This window comes from Schistocerca nitens, chromosome 3 (assembly GCF_023898315.1).
Source record: "Schistocerca nitens isolate TAMUIC-IGC-003100 chromosome 3, iqSchNite1.1, whole genome shotgun sequence".
In the NCBI taxonomy this organism is placed as follows: Eukaryota; Metazoa; Arthropoda; class Insecta; order Orthoptera; family Acrididae; genus Schistocerca; species Schistocerca nitens.
In genome coordinates, this window is record NC_064616.1 from 706,405,331 (window position 1) to 706,426,305 (window position 20,975).

General features: G+C 33.9%; 1 protein-coding gene across 29 annotated transcripts in view; it reads right to left on the reverse strand.

Moving 5' to 3' along the window:
- Window positions 1–20,975, reverse strand: part of LOC126248677 (twitchin) — a 523,948-nt gene that overhangs the window by 316,000 nt on the left and 186,973 nt on the right. For 28 of the 29 annotated variants that reach the window (XM_049949938.1, XM_049949935.1, XM_049949939.1 and 25 more), the window contains 6 exons: window positions 18,458–18,493; window positions 15,209–15,289; window positions 11,115–11,171; window positions 7,869–7,937; window positions 5,929–5,979; window positions 5,337–5,453 (listed from right to left, as the gene is read on the reverse strand). In XM_049949938.1, the coding sequence (XP_049805895.1) occupies window positions 5,337–5,453; window positions 5,929–5,979; window positions 7,869–7,937; window positions 11,115–11,171; window positions 15,209–15,289; window positions 18,458–18,493 (411 nt within the window). The remainder of the gene's footprint in view (window positions 1–5,336; window positions 5,454–5,928; window positions 5,980–7,868; window positions 7,938–11,114; window positions 11,172–15,208; window positions 15,290–18,457; window positions 18,494–20,975) is intronic. The other variant, XM_049949918.1, reaches the window with a different exon arrangement.

Here is a 20,975-nt window from a genome sequence, read left to right on the forward strand (position 1 = left end):
GCATTTTAACTTGTGTGAAACTCTAGATCAAACACTAATGTAAATGTGTGGACTGTAAAATAGTACAAAGGAATATGATGTTTAATAAAGTTTTTGATGAATACATTGTTTGTAGAGATGAAAATCTTGGAATTTGTAAAATAACTGCCTTCTTCTTGTGCCCTATACAGTTCCACAATTTCATCCACAGTGAAATAAAGAGTGAGAGGGCTCATGTCAAATTCAGTGACCATTTGAAGTGCTTATCATGAAATGGCTAACAAATCTGGAAAAGGTTACAATAAATAGTCCTTCTTTCAGACCTGTTGGTGCAAATGAGTTACTAACCCACCACACAACAGTGGTATACAGGGCACTGACACACACTGCAAAAGACAGAATCAGATTAGCATAAAGTATTATCTGGACAGTTGAACTGATATGCACACAAATACCTCATTGTTCATCATACTTATGAGAGGAAACTGCAGTGTAGAATAATTAGTTACTAGGGATGCAGATGCTGGTACTAATGTTGAATTTTTGAAATTGTATGATTTCATCATAGATGAGGGGAAAAACTGTACAAATGCACTGGATGGTTTCCGCAAATCATCATACCTTGCACATTGCCTGTACACACTCCACCATATATTTGACTATGATTACAGGAAAGGATGCCAAAAACTTGATTGTGTGACAGGTTTTGAACACAAGACAGGCATTAGTAAAGTATTTCAAATATAGTAGTTTTATGCAGTCCCTACACAGTAGCCCAAAAAACTGTGAGACTCACTGGAATACTATGATTAAAAAACAAGCTCCTCATCACGTTGTGAAGGCCCAGGGGATATCTACCAGCTGCCGTGTCATCCTCTGCCTTGCGATGTCATGCAATGCAGTATGGGGATTATGTGGTCAGAACATTGCTCTCCCAGCCATTTTGCATACATTCCAGATGGCGGAGCCAAGTAGCTCCTCAAGTGGCCTCATGAGGAAAAATCCTTGTTAGTATCAGGAATCGAACTCAGGTCGTCTGCACGGCAGTCATCTACACTGACCACTCCGTTACAGAGGTGGGTGAATACTATGGTAGTTATGATGAATGCAATAAAAGTTCAGTGGCATGAGAAAAAGGGGAACTGTTAGATAAGAAGGGTAGATTTGATAGAATGTAATGCAGTAACTAGATCCTGGTGCAAGTTTTAATAATTTTCCTTGAGACATAACAAAAAGAGATCACCATACTTCAAGCTGACAAGCAGCTCACATACCAACATCCTCTCTTGAGGCTTGCCTGGAAAGATGTATTCTCTCACTGTAAGTACCAAACAGTACAAGCTCATCAATAATATTGCACAATGATCTTTACTCTCACATCATTTGTGAGACGTGTGAAGGAAATCAATCCACAAGAGAGGCATATGAAGCTTCATGTTTACTACGAACCTTTTGAAATTGAGAACACTGTTCCTGAACCTCCTCATAAAAGAATCTTGTGACCACTGGATGATGTTTATGGAAAATGGATATATGAGGCACTATCTTATGCTGAGCCTGATGAATTGTATACGTACACTGGGACTTAGTATAAGGGTTAGACTTTCTGGGAAGATCAAATTCTTTTACTATTCTTCAATCTTGCTTAACTATATCTGTAGTGTTAATTTTAGTAACTTTCTGAACATAATTGCAAGAGCTTCCTTCACTTAACTGAGTGGCATGTCCAGTTCTATGTATTCCAGCCACTAGTGCCTCCATCAACATGTGTTTCAGTTTTGTCAGGAAATATTTTAAATGACAAGATACATCGGAAACACTGTGATTCAATGGATGGAACGGTGTATGTGAAATATCATCTAACAATTTAGTTATGCCATTTTCTCACAATTATACAATTTTTAATTCTTTATGATAGATTAAATAACCCAAATGCTCATAAATTAGACAGAGAACCTGAGCAGGAAAAAGGCTTTCTTGCAGTTTCATTCTTAACGTTACTTTCTTTTTAAAAAAATATTCTACAAAGAATTATTGGCAGCTGATTCTATTGAACTTCAAATGCTCCATTTTCCTTTCCTAGACATGTAGTCCCCATTCAGCGATCATATATTAATCTGAAAGTAACTTTTTATACTGCCAAAATAATACTAGCTCTGGAGCTTATCAAAATCATAATGCATGAAGTGTAAGCACATTGTCTTCTAACCCAGCCATCCACTCCTAATTACTTAATAAATTGGTGCCACATGCATTTCAGATGGTTACACTTGCATTTCTATTGGATGCCTATAGCATGAGAAGCGCTGTCATGCCATGTCCCCAGTTTTTCTCTGCTTGGACACTACCGGACATATCAACATGGACTGGTGCAACAAAGACTGAGGCAGAGACATTGCCTGAAGAATTGCAAACACTATAATCAGAAGCATTTACACAGTCCTAGTGTTTTTTGTATGAGTGCCCCAGCATGTAAGTAAGTAGTTTGCTTCTTAAGGCATTTTTTTTTATGAAAATAAAAAATCTAAGGTAATCTGATTTGTTATTTTTGTTATTGAAGTTGTCAGCAGTAATATAATAATTAGTGCTACCATTACCACTATTTTAGAATTTTAGAAAACGATTTAAGAATGTTGAAGTCAGTGACACAGTTGATTGAAAATCCAGCTTACTTGAAGAAAATGAATTGCCACAGAATTCCAGTACTTGCTCCATTATCCTTTCATAGTTTGTTTCTTTACAGAGGAAGTTATTTTTTATGTTTGAAAAAAGATGAATAGTTAAGTCAAACTGGCTCTGTGGGTGAATATAGCGTCCATGTCCCTTACATACCACTTATGATATTATCAGGGACACAGAAATTTGATCCTCATATTTGTTACAGTTTGCTTTATAAGCTAAAACACATCTGAGAATTTTGAAATGATTACAGAACTATAAAATTAAATCTACTTCATAAATGTAGTCGATTCAGAATTTACTGTGGAAGCTTGAAGTCATATCCACCTTACACTACTCACTAGCACTTCCTTCACTGTGTTTCATTTTCTCAATCTTCTACTTCAATCTGCATTAACACACCTCTTGCCCTGATATTCAGTCTTGTTCACACAGTCCCTCACTAAAGCATTTCTTTTTAGCCTTTCACTTACTAAAATATGTCCCATCTTTCTTAGTATCATAACTGATAACCTTGCCAAGCCAAAAAAATTAGTCTCACACTTTTTGGTCCAAAATCAAAGATCTAACACTACTTAGATGCCACTTGTCCCTTCTTACCTATAGTATGTGCCTTGTGGTTAAGTCATGTAATGGACAATAATTAGGTTTCACCCTTTTTTTATCATGTTTACAGAAAAGAATGTATATTTCAGTGTGACCATTATTGGTGTAAGTCTTCCCAGTTAATGGCACTTCAGTATATTGCACATCAAGGGTCTTAAATGTAACCATCTCATACAGGTAACTGTGGTGAGTGTCTATATATCATACTGTCATGTTTATATTGTGGTTGTTATTGTTGTTGCTGTTGTTGTTGTTGTTGATGATGATGATGATGATGATGACAATGATGAAGATGATGATGATAGAAGGGAGGGAGTGAAACCCAATGCAGGAAATTAACCAACTTTTTTCAAATGGCACAAAGAGGGCTGCCACATTTAATACTCCAGTCCAATGAATGGATCATCAACAGGATTATCAAATACCTGCACTTGATGAGACATTGTGGAAATGTTTGGAATTGAATCAGGATATTGAAGCAAAGACTAGTAATCAGGAATTTTATGAAACAACCTTGACTCTCCTTGATGGCCAAATGCTGGTCATGTTTGTAATTTTTATTTTTTTTCCCCATTACCTGGATTTAAACATGATACCTTCATATTAAGCACTGCAGCAGAAGATTATGTGTGGCTCTTATGCAGATGCACGTCTTTTGGCTTTATATCAGTTCAGTGGCTTGAGAGTCAGCACTGTTGATTATCAAACCAAGCACCTACTCATCTGTCACAATGATGCTCAGTGGAAACTGTTCAGGCATTCCCATCACACAAAAATCTGAGGTGGTAACCAGGAATCATATATTGGATCACCACATTAATGGCTAACCATTACACTCCAAGGAATAAATGTGCTGAACTATATAAAATTCTCAATCAGTCCAGCTCACAAGCTATGTCTGACAGGCATGAGTAAATAAAGCCTAATTATCATTAAAAATCTTGGAAGTAAGAACTTATGTTGCTAAGATAGCCTAACAGTTCATGTTTTACTGTATTTGTTATTGTACTTCTATTAATATTTTATTTATTCTGCTCCTCATTCACTTCTATGCTACAAAGCCTTTTGTACCTCTTAACTACCATGCTCTAAGCAGATGCCTGCTTTTATCACCAATTTCCATTTACCTACTATTTCTCCTTAGTTTATGCTCTGCTGCTTACCTGTGATCAAACAGACCTCTGCTAACCTAACTGCTACAAGTTGCTTTCTTATGTTTTGGAATCTTTTCTCATATTTCTTTTTCCACTCTTAGTTTCTCATTTAAAAAAGGACCCCATATCCTAAATCCTTATAAATTTAGCCCTTACTTTCTACCGTTACTGTTCTCAAGTGAACAGTCTTTATGAGTACAGTAATGAGAAGATTGTTTAGCTACTGTTACTAGTGATTAATACTTATAGTTTCTAATCCATCAACAAACTGAAAAAGTGGACATAACTATTCTTCATTATACTGCTATTTCCAGGCAGTGCTTACAATTCAGCAAGTATCTCTTAGAATTTAACTGCTATCAAAGCTTTTTCTTCATTTAAAACTGTGTTTTTGTGGCAAAAATCTGATAAAAATGTCAGTACAAATATATCACTGTATGCATGACAGTTCCATCAGATAAAATTACCTTTAAGGAAGCCAGATAACTTTCAAAGGTGTACATCAGTGCAGGAAAAGTATCATCATGAAGTTATTTTAAAATAAAAATAAATTCAAGCTATCAGAAATTCTACGTAACTGCAAAACAGCACAAATAAAACTGCCAAGTACTTTTTAGCTACAAGTAATCAAATTTCTACAGGCAGGCTGCTGTGATGGTGGATTTGAGGTGAATCCTGTGACTGCTGCACATTCTAAAGGAGGTAAGCCATTAACAAGAAGAAGATACCTTTTAAAATGTAAATGTTTATGCTATTGTGCTCTCAAATCCACCTATTCACTGGGATCTCAATAAGCATTACAGCAATTACACCCAAGTTAAAAATTCTACTGAATCGCCGCCGAAATACTGCAGTAATGCCACAACAGTCTGTGGCCTACACTGTGGCCAACAAAATGAGCTGGCATCAAAGGCTCACCTTCGGAGCTATGTCATTAAATGATTCCTCTTCCTTGCTTAAACCATCATCCACCTCTTCTTCAGACTCTTCCTCAGAACTACTAGGAATATATGCCATTGGGTCGTATCTACGAATCTACATGTAATTATAGGGGTGAATAATTTACATGTGACATGAACAACAACAAGAAATTTTTGAACATCACACTTGCTTCACCAAACATGAACTACTACAGTCACATGAAACTGATGACTTATAAGAATACATAAAGTTTTAATTTTTTAAGTTATTGGTATCAGTGACAAACTACCCAATTACAAGAGCGAATTTCAGGATCTAACATAAATACAGTTCATACTTTCTCTAGAGGCTCTTCATTGTATTGGGGTAACAGTCCCTATTTACAAGTGCTGAACCTGTAAATCTGTTTATCCAGAAGAGCTTTATCACTAAACTGATTTGGGTAATTTTACTCGTAACAAATTAGCAAGAGGATCTTTCTTGTTAATAATGTATATGAAAGGAAATCAACATTAAAACAGATGTAATCATCCATCTAAAAGTTACCAAAAATAATGAATTTCAGTGAAACAAAGAGCTACTAACTCACCTTTGGTGGTTCAGCTGGTTTATCAACAGACAATTTTCTCTCTTCTTTTTTCTGGTGAAGAAAGAGTATGTTATAATCATTAAGTAAAAAGACTATACATTAAACAGTTTAAAATCAAGAAACTCTTAATGTCATATTGTACACGTAACAAGAATATGCTAATTAGTACCAATCTGATACACAGCTACATGGGCTCTGGTTGCCATATCACATGTAGCTTAGTCATGCAAATTTCTCATAAGCTTAATTTACAGTTTGAAATGATATAAACAAAATATTACTGGTTATTCTGTTCTGGCATTTTAAAGTGGAACATAATGACTTAATCATTGATTCCAAAAAATATTTAAAAAAACGCAAAAACGTTCACAATTCTCCAAGAATGTTGTAATATCACAATTCTGTTTTAGAACTGAATGTGGAACTAAATAAGAAGAGTCACATAAAATTGAATTTTTATCATAATGTCTTCTACTATGAGCCACATAACTACTGTCAACATCAGTTTCTTAATACGATACAATTTCATAAAAACTATAAATTACTTAAAATTCTGATTCTTCTATGCAAACTGTAGGTAGTTAGCTAAAGATGAACTAGTACTTAACCTTGAAATTATATAAAGCTTTTCTTACATAAAATATTTTGTGATAATTTAAAAAATTAGAATCAATAATGCTATGAAAGTGTGGCAGACATCCAGATTACTTTTTAAGTACATTGTTTACTCGACCTATGTACTAGAAGATTTCTTGTTGTCTTCCATGACCTGAATCAACTATGGTCAGCAATAAAAAATGAAATAAATTTTTATATAAATTCCTGAGAAGGGCTTGAATAAGACTACATTATGCTGACATATAGAATTAATAAGAACTGAAGTCATCAAGATGAAAAATTTAAATATTGAGAATTGTGATTTCTTCTTTGCAGAATTTCTAACATTCCGATGGGTCAACCGCCATTATCCTCACAGACAAGTGTCATGTTCTATTTTGGAGGAAAATAGGCTACTACTAGCCAAGTATGCTACGATGATTTGATTCACTTAGAATAATCAATCACAATATCAATCTTGAAAAAAAAAAAAAAAATTGCTGGCAGTCATTCGCAAATAGTGCAATTTGTACAGAGTACATTTACTGTACTGTATCCCATCATCACATCTAAAACAGAAATGGAGACATAGTCCACCACATACTCAACAGAGTGAAAAATTCATAAAACTGTCATATAGTATAGTAGTAGCTCTTTCAATACCAACTTTTCAAAGAGTTTCATACCCATTTTGTCACAAGAAACCTGAAAGACTATGAGATGGCACTGCCTAGCAACAGAATGCAGGGTTGTGATTAAATACTCAATCAGCAGGCCATGCACATTAGATTTGCTAAAATGTTACACTTACTATCTGTACACTGATCTTAATCATTTTCAGAAGGAGGCCGTGAGAAGAAAAGGGATAAGCTCCATCTCACTGATGGAGTGCAGCCAAGTGTGATTGTGTGACTTGTCTTTTGTTGTTTGTTAGTTACCACTTATCAAGACTAAGAACTATTAAATGCTTAAAATGAATAAAAACTACTTCTTTCAGGATTGTTATTGACACGTGTATTGGGGAAAGAACTTTTCTATCACATACAAGATTAGGTAATGGCTACATAGCTGGTTATTTACACCAGTGATCCTAGACCATTAGGTTAGCAAGAGCTGAAGTAAACATAATATTTTAACAAAGTCTTATTTGTTGATTCAGAGTCCAGGGAGTCAATAAACAAAAAAAGAGACTGACAATGAATGATACTGCAGTCATGCAGTCATTTACTGGAACAGCTATGTGTAGAAAAGCATCATTCAATAAAACCTGAGTTCACACTGGATCTCTTACACTGTAAAGTAAAACTGCAGTTTTGTATATTAGAGAATGAATTATAATTTACCTTTTCTTCAGTCACTTTCTTCTCAATTGTCGATGATCTTCTGGACTGAACTTTAACTTCCTCTTCTACCTGTTATGACAAGAAGGAATAATGAAAATAAATGAATTTTTGGGCACATAATGCATGAAGTATAACCTATCATTATGCACTTACAGTTTCAACAAATGGAGTTGGATGTCTCCTTGAATGATGCAGCAATTGTAGAAAAATCACTGAGAATTACATCAACAATTGACATTTGAAGAATGGGTCAATCAAAAATTAATTAACCATTTTCAAATCAAACAAAATGCTAAAAATATGGAAACACACGTATGTTTAAAAATATTGTGTATTAAAAAGTGAAAAGAATAACTGTATATTTGTTATGTGTGTACTTGTAATACAGAATAAATAAAACTGGACACTACAGTAACAGAATTGTCACAGACAGGGTGGGCACAATAAATTGTAATGATGAACACAAAGAACTGAGAAGCTTGAAATAATATTTGAAGCACAGCTTACTGTTTGGCTGAAGACAGACCTTTCATACAATCTCATGTTACAGAATACACTAAGCAACCCTTGTTTCTTTTAACAACCATTCAACTAATTAACTGCTTTCCATCATCTTCCCCTTAGTTGCTCAATGTTTTGCATATAGTTTATGTAAACTGCTTTACCTATTTTGATATTTACCTTTCTTGGCATATTCTACACTTTCTTGCTCCTTCTGACTGAAGATTAATAAGCACAGAATACTCATATTTAAATGCATCCACTCAGTGAAATACTCAAAACTGAGTTTAATTAGTCTGTATCATATTAGTTTGAGATCTTAAAACTGTGTACTAACATCAGCTCATATTCCTTCATTGTTTGTACCTATTCCATGCTAATACATCTTTGTTTCCCTTCTGAAGAATTCTAACATCTACTGTGTATTCAACAATAATCCTCATGTTGGCATCGAATTAAAACTGGAAAATCCTCTCTTCCTAGTTGCAGTCAGATAAAATTAGAGTGATAGGAGGTTAAAATTATAGTGATATGGGTTATCAAACTGTCCTCTCCTTCTCTTCATTCTAGATATTTTCTTCTCCTTTTCCTGCATTTTCACATGACTTCCTGCTGTCAGGTGTCTCAGAATTATAACATCTAGCTCCTCCTTCACTTTATCTCAACAGACTACAGTTAATAATGTTGTATTTTGATATCTCATAGATTATTTTCCATTGTAAAATTTTTCTTTAAAACAATGTTTTATATTTTCTTTCATCTATCCTGATACATTCAAAATTATAATTCTCCAAATTGTCCCCATCTTATAGCTAGTGCCAGTACACTTTGTTAAATTCAGAACCAAATCACTTCTTGGAACTGAATAAGTGCCCACTAAATACATGGTTACATTCACCATCAATGAAAGCTCAATTTTACTACTATGTTAACTGCAATGGTTGTGCACCAGTACCACCAGAAAATTAGATACACTACTACAGAATTTAAACTCACAACATTAGAAAATTCAATATTTTATGTTCTGCCTCAAGAAGACACTTATTTAGCATTCACAGAAAAAACACAGTAACTTATACAGTAATTCCTGTTGGGTGCTTGCCCTGATTGATAATGTATCATGAAAAAATAAAATGATACCACTTCTGTACATTGGCTAACAGAGATCGCTCAGTAGTTACAAAGCCTGGTGCAAAATCCCATATACTGAGACATTTCAGACAGCCTTGCAAAAAAGTTAAAAGTCTCACAACTACAGACCTGCATTTTATACCAACAGAATATCCAAATCTTTATTCAATAGTAAAGACAAACTGCAACCAATGACAGAGATGTGTATATAAAATCACTTGCAAGCAGTGTGAAAAAGTATACATTGGTCAGGTAAAGTTGTGGCAATTAGGCTATGTGAACATGAAAGAAGCTGCAGACTAAGGAAGAAAGATTCAACCTTTATTGATTATCTTTGAGCAGAAAACCTTTAATGTGATGTAGAATGTGAAGTCTTACATTATATTAAGAAAACCACAAAGATGACCCAACTGGAAATGAACAAACACATGACACTGAATGCAAGACTAGTATTAAATGATTAGAATCAATTTCCATAATCCCCTTTATTAAACTAAGTTTTCATTACAAATACTAGATTGACACTATAACTTCATCTTACTTCTCATCAGCTGTTAAATTTATCTCTGCATAAAAACTTTGTTTATGACCCCCCCTCCCCCTCCCCTCTGGTTTTATAGTCAATGTAATTATTTCCATGTGAAAAAATGTTTTCCTAAACAAATGCTGTCATTTTTGTACATTCTGTACAAATGATATACTTTCTCTATAAGATGGTCATGCACCTATTTCCCATGACAACAGTACTAATTTGCAAAACCATTAAAATCATTTTGCCTGTGAACAAAATTGCTTTTTGGTACAGAATCTTTCAGTTTACTGGTTCAAAGTTAGTGCAGTACTCTCTATCAGGAAAATCTTTTGATATGGAAGAGCAATGCTTGTAACCAAAACTTGTAAGAAACTGTACAGTAAGACATAGTATTCACAGCGAGCAATCAACAGAAGTTTATGATTTTTCCTTCTTAGGGGACGACAATGGTGTAGAATTTTTTGAAAGGAATTTCCACCACTTTACTCTAAATTACTGTTAATTTATTTCACACAATCATTATTTCAGTTTTATATTATTATTATTATTTACATGTTTTGTGATGCTGGTATGTCATTTAGGCATGTTGGACAGTTTCTGATATTTCAACTTGCACCTTAGAATGGCTATAAAGCTGAAATCATGATTTTTGTGAAATAAATGAATACTAATTTAGAGTCAAATGGCAGAAATTTCTTCCAATTAAAAAAAATTGCATGGAATTGTGAAGTCTGAGAAATTTATCTACATACAACTACAAGAAACTACAGTAAACACGTTCATGATATTCTGCCGACATTTCTATTTCTATTTACTCATTACTGAGTTTTTGACTTGTTTGGTCATCAGCAGCTGACAATTTTCATTATGTGCTGCCAAGTACACTTACTGTTATTCACAAATAACTGTGTAAAGAAAAAGTGTTCAATTCAGAAAGCTTTTAACATCACAAAGAGATAGAATGGGTGGCAACTTTTTTTTTAACAATGATTATAACACTATCCGAATAATCCATAAAATCATAAAATGGGAATTGAAATTTTGGATAGTATTATTTGACAAATACTGCAAACAGTCCTTACCTTCCCATCTGCAGTCTGGACAATGGATTGTCTTCTCACATCCTTTGTTTCCTCAATCTGTAGAGAGAACCATTATCATTAGAATAAATGTATAGTAACAGAATACCTATCTTATGTGTTATACGAAAAACCTTGTAAACAAACCTGGAGAGGAGAAACCCGCTCTACATTTATCATGTTGAAATCTATACTATGTGAGAAGTACTGAGCACATTTTCTCATAAAACCTGTTAAACAGTATATTAATATATTATTTGAGTCTTACAAAGCTCTCAAAAAATTTACAAGGCTGTCATCTAATGTAGTATGTTGTTTCACTTACCATAAAGTTTATATATTATTGCTTAAGAAAAGGAGGAGGTTGACAGTAAACTTATCATAAAATAATGTTATTCCCAAAAAATTGCTGGAGAGTTCTTGAAGAAGATATTATAGACAAATTTATAAATGGTACCAAAACTTCAAGAAAGTTACTAACACAGAAGGCGAGAGCACTAAATGACAAATATTTTATTTTGTTTTATTTATTTCATTTTCCAGTATTTTGCATGCTATTGATGTTAATAGTTCATAAAAATTGAATAATAAACAACGGTACAAATAAATATAAAGAAAACAGTTAAATCATGTTGATTTGCATACAAACACACAATGAGTATAAGTTAAAATTTTAGATCTCCTTTCACACAATCCAAAAATTCCTCTATGATATAGAAAGATTTTTTTAAAGCCAGTTTTTCAGAACATTTCTACAAGTTTTTAATGAGGAAATGTGTGCTTCTGGCGGCAGTGCACTGGGCTGCTTTACTCCAAGGTATGTATAGTTATTGTGAGCCATGCTTAGTCTTGTTAATGATTAGGCAGTCTTTTCTTTGTGACATGTATTGTAACAATGAAATGATTGTCTTAATCTGTATCTCTCTTAGTTTGTTTATGTAGACTAGGCAACTAAATATAAGTAATGATGGGACTGTCATGACACAAAGTTTCTTGAGAGGTGGCCTACAAGATACACTGTTTTTGAATGGCTTGTCTCCTTTTTAATCTAGAGGGACAACTACTGTTATGTTGAAGCAGGCCACAAGAGAACAACTCATAAAAATCCAATTTATTAGTACACAGAGTGATTGTCGTCTAATGTCTGCTATCTTTTTAATAATAAATTTTGACAGACCATACAAATCTTCTGATATTGAATTGCTGCATTTTGCTATAACTACAGCAACATCTGTGACAGTAATTTGTATCCACTAGAATGAGGATGTTGCAGGTCTGTTTTGTGATGTGAAAATTTTTTTTTCTATTTTTCTAAATATATCTGATTTATAGCTGTCATTTTGTTGAGTCTGGTGTCCTCTATCTATACGCCCTACCACAGACTGTCAAAATCAGTTAACAGTTATGAACTTATGGGCCACAAATTATTTAACAAACTTCCACAAGGTATACAAAATTTACCAGAGCAACAATACAAACAAACACTTTATGACTGGTTAGTTGTAAACCCATTCTACAATGTAAAGGATTTCATGACCTGTGATATTAAACTGTAAAGTTCTTAACAATTCTGTCCTTTTATAGCATGTACTGTACTGTATTGTATTATATGTATGACTTTGTCTATTGCTGTAATGGCTTAAAGACAATAAAATTATTATTATTATTATTATTATTATTATTATTTGTTACCAGAATTAATACAGAAGTTGTTCATTTCATCGGGTGTGATATTGATAGTGTCACAAGTGGCTCTATTAGTATTGGCTAGTTCTGCTTTGATGATTATCCAAGCAGCCTTGCATTTGTTAGCTGAAGGTATTCACTGATCTTTGATTTGTCATAGAGACTGAAGACCTGTGCTCTTAATTTTTTGAGGGCAGGTGTGAATCATCACCGTAAACTTCTATGATTACCTTTGCTTAGTTTCGCCTTGTGTCTTTTTAAAATTTCAGGACAGCACTTATTACACATATTAGAAACAAGATTGGCAAAGCTGTCAAAAGCTTCATCAACATTTGTAAATTGAGACAGGAAGCTGGACCATTCAATCATACAAAGCTCTGATCTGAAAGCATTGATATGAGAATCATTAACAATTCTAATGGACTTGGGTTGTTCACATTGTTCTGTGGAAATTTTTGTCAGCAATTTTAACCATATCCCTTCATAATGTGATAGATACATGGTATTAAAAATCTGTATTTCATAAATATTTCTTTCTACATTTGTTATAACATTGTCCAGACATGATAGTCATCTTGTTGATTTGTTATTTGCACAAAACATATTGTGTATACTGGGGACATTAAGATTTGCTGTTGTAACCCAAATGTCAATATTAATATTCCCAACAATTAAAATATCATGTTGACAATATTTTTGCAAGTGGGAGATTGTTCTATCCAGTAACTCTGTGAAGATATCATTATTGCTGACAGGGGTATGGTATACAGACACTACAATTAGTTTGGGACCTAGAAATTACTGAAGTTAACATCAGTGCATTTTACCAAAACATCGTTGCTGACATATATCGAAGTACCTCCATAGTTACTATGACTTCTACAAAAACTTGATACTAAACAAGAGGCTCATGGCTCATACAAATACAGTTGATTCTCATTTATTCAATATTATTTCATTCCTCATGTTAAGTTAATATATCAAATAGATAATGAAAACATATTGTATATTACATTTTGGTAGTTTTTCACTTAGTATTTCTAATTCTACTTCCAATTTTTCTACCCTTTTTTCATATGTCACATCTGAGAAACCCACAGTTTTGAAAAATGAACTCCACACACTCATTTAAACTCATACATGAACACCTAACCTGGACTTCAGGACACATGTTCTGATAAAGAGTGTACTTCTTTGCTTTAAATCTTTTTTTAAAATTTTATCATTGGGTTTTATCACTACATAGAGAGACGAAGGGGTTTTGGTGATATCATTCACATACACAAAAATGTATTATGCATAATTCTAGAAAAAAATATTTGTTGGTACTTTCCTGATGTAGAATTGTGGTAGTGCAAATCAAAACAAACAATTAAGTCATTATTCATCATAACATTTCTTCTATAGGTAATGCACAATGATAATACAAAATTCAGACATTCAGTTCACTAGTAAATCTCCATGTTTTGTTAGGCTTGCAAAAAATTTCTATAGAAGTGTGTACATACTCTCACATCAAATGTAAAAAGACCCTTTTTCCTGTCATCCCATTGACACAGAGTAAGGTGGTGCAATTGTTAAGGCACTGGACTTATATTTAGGAGCAGTAGGGTTAAAATTCCAATCTAATCATGCACGTTTTTAATCCATGATTTACCTACATCATCAATATGAATGTTAGTACATTTTCTCTGAAAGGAATATGGCCAGTTCACCTCCATCCTGTCACTGTCACTGTTTGTCGCCTGCTTCCAATGACATCAGGTATGATGGGACATTCAACCTTAATATCCTTTTGAGACACCAGTCCAACATAAATAATAATTATAACCACGAACTTACATTCACCATGCAAGCTTCATCCAACATTTACTCCACAGTATTCATTGTCTCACAATTATTCCTCACTATATCAAAGTCATCACTATAAACTCCTAGCAAAATAGTAACAACTTCAAGTCAGCCTTTTGTTCTTTTGCAGAGAAACTACACTGATATTTATTTTATTTGATTAAGACAAATCATGGAAAACTTCATTTTCGATGTCCAGGTGAAGAATTGACCATGATGTTCCCCAATGTGAGTTCAGTGTTTCAACAACTGTCACCATACCCAGTTGTCCAAGCAGGATAATTTCAACAGACTCTCCATGGTATATTTTACATTTGTTTTATGAAATACGTTATTCTGTTATTGTAAGAACAAGAACTGTATCTGCTTGATACAAATATCACCACACTCATTTGTCCAAGCAGGATAATTTCAACAGACTCTCCATTATACATTTTACATTTGCTTTATGAAATACATTATTCTGTTATGGTAAGAACAGGAACTGCATTTGCTCAATAGAGGTAAATACTACATTTATGTGGTTAAAAGATATTATTTCTTGTATTTCTTGAACATACCTTGACAGATTCCACTTTCTTTGATTCAGTTATTTTAATGGCTTTATCCTCTTCCAGTTTTGGTTCTTCTTGTTGAATTATCTAGCATGAAAAAACAGTCTTTTCAATATCATTTCATCACAGATTGCTTAGAAGAAAACTTCTGAGAGTATGTGATTATATGTTTAGTTAAAACTTTACTGAGGAAACTCTAAGCTTAAAACTGGTACATTGGTTGTATAAATGGTTTTGAGAAATTAACTGACAATTCCTGCCAAGTAACTCACATTTTTTCATCAGTCACATATCAGTACTATTCAATAAATGTCATTTTCAAAGTTTTCAGTGCACATCAATGCAAAATTCATATACTTAGGTCTAACTTACCATTCAATACCAAAACGTCATGTTACAGTATATACAGTACTATTAACAACAAGAAAAGGAATTAAATAATTTTTTATCTTACTGCTTCCATAGTCCTGAAAGAATTAGAATGTCAAACACTAGATGTCTTATTACAAATAATAAAAACTTTTTATTCTCTTATTATTTTATACCCAATCACCTGTGTTGTTCCTTCTGCTGGCCAACAGAAGAAGTTGTAAGTTTATGTCCATCCTTAGTACTGACTCTTATCCAGAAAATCTCAAATGTAATTTCAATTTCTATCTCATGTGATTTGAGTTCTTATCTACTGTGACAAATACACCAGCTCCATTTACGATTAGACTCTCCTCTCAATATACACTTTAATTTTCCCCAAAAATCCTATTGCTATCAATTTTGGATTTGACCAAGGTTTATGCATTTGCTATAATTGGAGTGTCACAGCTTTTTCAGGGAGCTTCAAACTCTGACACTTTACTCTGAATGTTTCAACAGTTAGTCATGGGGATTTTAATACTCTTTTCTGGGCCAGCCATTTCTTTGGATTTTACACTGACACTTCTGGGTCCACTACAGGTGTCGTTATCTGGGTAGCAGTGTCTGATTTACAGGGCACACCTGACCCATTTATGGAGACTCAACAGTTCTCAACCCTATGACACAAGACCAGAAAGTCACAGCCTAACTTGTCACAAAACCTTTGAAGTCTCTTGTTTAATCCTTTCACTGTGCTCAGAGCAACGGTGCAGGGCGATGTGAGAGGTGGGGAAGGGGGGGGGGGGGGTTGCTTGATTAGTTTTCAGAACAAGACTGCAAACTGTGAGTGCAAGGCTGATCTTCTCAACTGAATCTGCCAATAGCTGGAATGATCCAAATATGAGCTCGGAGCCCAGATAGGAGGAATTGTTTGTTCCAATGGGCACCACAATATGCTGTTTTTGCACCCTGTTCCCTCAATGGCTGCCGGATTAGCTTCTTCAACATGTTGAAATAGATCCACAGGTATAAACACTGAGTGCACCTATTGTTCCTTCCCAACACTCCCACTGCCATTTCCCTGAATCCTTCCCTTTCGTTTCTGCCTCCTCTTAATACTGATCACAGTAGGTTACCCAACAGGTGAAGTGAATCTCACTGGCTCAGTTTTGGTTTCAGTGAAAGATGTTACCTCTAACTTGTTGGTTAGTCAAATTGATGTAACACCCTGAGTTCCCCCCTATTCTCTGTCTTCCCTATACAGGTCACTTAATGCTATCACTAAATTACCATTCACAGTTAAATGAATGAGTAGTAATAGATTTTCTACTTCCTGTAGAGGAGACAAGATCCACGGGAGAGGATAGTGCTTGAGGTATCTTTCATATCTCCTATATGTGACTCTCGGGAGCTCTCCCAACACGCTCATTTGCAGCAGTTTCCAATTGTTTGGCAATAGTCATGATAATTCCAAGTTGCTCATACCATTTTCGAGAAAATCTTTCACAGTGCGGCTGCAATGTCACTGGTTCAAAGTTTCACAGAACAGTAGACACATAACTTTAAAATATGCCTGCTGAGTGTCTCTTAATTTCTGGACCTGTTAAGTTAAAGTGCTTTTAATTCCATTTAAGAATTGAAGCAATTACTATATAAAATGAGATTTCTATTAAGACAATGGAAAAAAAAAATTGGGATAAAAGTTATTAATTTCCTGAAACTTTTTTGAGGTTATATTCACTAACAAATGAGAAAATAGCATTAATTTATAATAAACGTAAACTCAAAACTGGCGAATAGCGAGACCAATTATCCCGTGTAACACAATAAAAAAAGACCCATTGGGGTACCAGTATATATTAATCACCATCTCAACTTCTCAGGTGGTGATTTACATATACCTTGAAGTATCAACAGCTGTGGAAGCAAAATGTGGAACACACATAAAATTGTTTCTTTTTGGGTTATCAGCCAAGTGAATGCATAGTCTGGAAAAAAAAGAAAGATTCATAAGGTGCTGGTGGCTGGAAAATACCAAGGGGTTGTAAAGCTACCTAACAGGAAAACATTTTCTTTCTATGCTCACAATAGGGCCTTTCCTCACAATGTATGAGATTTACATCTTAAGTTTATCTGTTGAGTGTAGGTGAGTATAATGTTCTATAAATAGCACAGTGTTATATAAGTGAAGTAAGATGAGAGACAAGAGAGGGTGAAACCTAGTCCCAGCAAATGGCCTACTCCTCTTTAATAGCACCAAAGGGACCACAGATCTCAACATCACCATCTGACAGGCAGATCAACATCTACAATGTCACATGTCCTCACTCCATGACAAAGGTACAGAGAAATCTGGAATTTAATCCAGGACCTTGGTGGAAAGTCTGCTGATTAGGACCATTATGCCACCACCTGTAACCCCTTGTGAACCAAATACTGGTGTCAAACTCTCTTTCACCACCAGGATTCAAACTGGCTACTTCCAAGTTGAATGCAGCCTCACATGCATGCATTAGGATCTTGGCTATGGAGCACAGTATTTTCTTGAAGCAATATTTCAATGAATTTTCTAGTCATCATCTTCATTTGAATTGAAGATGACTAGGAGGAATCTAGCTGAAATATTGCTTCAAGATCACACTGCTCTGAGATATTTTTGTTATCAGAGATTACATAACTTACCCATATTATGTATTATACAACATTATGTACTGTACATCATTATTTGATGTAAGTTATAATGTGTTGTTCACCACATAATATGAACATATTCTGTAGGTTGCAAGCACAATGACTTGTCTTACATTATGAGTAGATAGTTTACAATATGTAATTTAAAGGACCAAAAATTAACAAATCTTTCATTAGAAAACTAATCTATTACAGATTTATATTTTTGCTTACCTTCTTCAATTCAGGCTTTTTCTCTGGTTCCTTTTTCTGAAATATGAAACAGATAATTAGAAACCTCATATTATCTTGTCTACCATATTTTTGTGGTGATGAGTAAAAAGCTTCAATAAAGTTATTTATAGGAGAATATTCTCAAAATCTAAACAATGTGTGGTGACTGACAAGAGAAGCACACTGAAGAGAGGTACTATCACTCTTACTCTGCATCCTACACCAAAACGTCTTTGCTGGTTGTAGTTTTGTGTGTAATTAGACATTGACTGGACTGGATGCCAACCTGTATTAACTCATACTACATTACAAATGTAATAGCTTTCATCACTCCAAAAATTTTATTTTTCATATGGTTATGGCGTTATCTTTATTAGATAGTAAAAAATCACCCATGATAAAAATGGATTTCAACACTAGCATTCAAAATGGCCAGCATTTAGTCAAGGAACTCTCCAAACACATGTTGTTTAACCCTTAAGTTTCTCTAGGGATTGAGTTATTGTAGCCCCATGAAAGATGGGTGTCTTCAGATCATTTCTTAAAATACTTTTTAATTCAAGTTTCTCAATACAGCATTACTGCAGTTAGCATTTGTATATACATAAGTAAATATAAATACAAACTGCCATGTATAGAAAATCAAGCATTTTCAGTTAAAATAAAATTTAAAAATTTCTGAAATTACCTAGCAATTGCGTATCTTAATCCCCACAAGAAATGTATGTGCTCATCTACACATAATTGTAAAGGCTCTTCATCACAGAGCAGTAAGTGTCAAACCTAGCAGTGAAATGAGTTCATATGTTTGTTTCACAACTTAGGAAGGATGACTTCGTAATCATATGAATAACTGGCATTTGCTAGGATGATGAAAATTGAGCTTCTGGAGAAACAACCTTCAATAAAGTTGAGACAAATTGAAAAAATTACCCAAGGGCTTCACAATCAATACAGAATATTCATGGTATTAGGGTTGTGTAGCAAATGAAATTCTCTTCCATAAACTTCATGATAACATGCCACTGTGAAACAACTGATTGATGATTTTATTCATAACTGTTATTTTTTCAGCAATGGTGTCATATATTTGTTTTCAGAATAAAATTCAGTTATCTGCTGCACAATTGGAATATTTATTCAAAATAATCTTATTTTCTGTCTGGTGAACAATGTTTTTATTTCAAACTAGCTGGTTTCTGACAATGTCACCTATCTGCAGTCATATCTCAGAGTTAAAGAGTAATCTGTCTTAACACAACTATCACTTCATTGTCATATACATGGTAGCGCCTGAAACCAGTCATTTTGAAATAAAAATAGTGATTGACAGGCAGAAAAGAAGTCTATTTTGTATAAATAAGGATCATGAATAATTCCCTGTCACAAATATGTCCACTTTTGATGGAATATTTATTTCACTTAACTGGTTTCAACAAATAAATCTGTTATCTTCAGAAGTTTGATGTTGGCTTCATAGACATCAATAACTTCATCAATGAAGGATAGTGCCATGACATGTCACAAAATTTACTAATTGTATATGATAATTATAACCACAGACTGATGGATATGAGAGTGAGTGATTCATCAATGTCACATGAAAAGTTGTGGACAAATGAATACTAAAGATAAAGTATGTACCAAACTGCTGTTTATGAGTGCAACTACACAACTGCAAAGACAAATCAAAATATGTGCAGCTTCTAATGGCAGATTGAAAAGAAGCAGTATAAAACACCACTATTATAATTCCAGTAATCATTAAAGTTTCATCATTTCTTGAAAATTTTCATTTGGCAAGATGTTTTAACACACCAAATCAAAACAAAGACACACCAAATGAAAATAAAGACAAAGGAAGTTTTTGCAAAACTATATAATACATTTATAAGACATGAAATAACAGTATCTATAAGGTAACATTCCCTCTGCACAATTCTCATGCTCACATCTTGGGCTAAAGATGTAACTTAGAAGCATCAGTACAGTGAACTTTCTCCATCCAGAAAGTTGACATTATGGTAGACAAAGTTATGATTACTGCAATATCAACAGATAGGAGGTATTATTTTGCAGGTTTTGTCAAAAACACTGAACCATTATGAACATAACAGTCAGTGTATTTCTTAAACATGAGTGACATCATGCACTGTCTTTATATCGCTGAGTTGTGTTATTAGAACAAAATCAGAAGTCTCACTACACCTAGTGGAGCTGAATCCAGGTTTTGACATTATAAATGCACACAAACAGATTGTTAATGTGAGTCAATGTAAGATATATACGCGGTGAAGCACCTAAACTGTATACCTGAAATAGCTTATGGCTCATTCAAGACATTCATAATCTCTTTTTATCTAGACAAGTAGTCACCAGGGACTCATAAAACAAAAGTTAACATGTTATCAAACGTCATTGAAACTGAGATACAGGCACTCACTTTTTTTAAAAAAACGATATAACTCGGCTTTTTTCCACCAGAAGGAAGATCTATATGAGACAAATACAATTATGA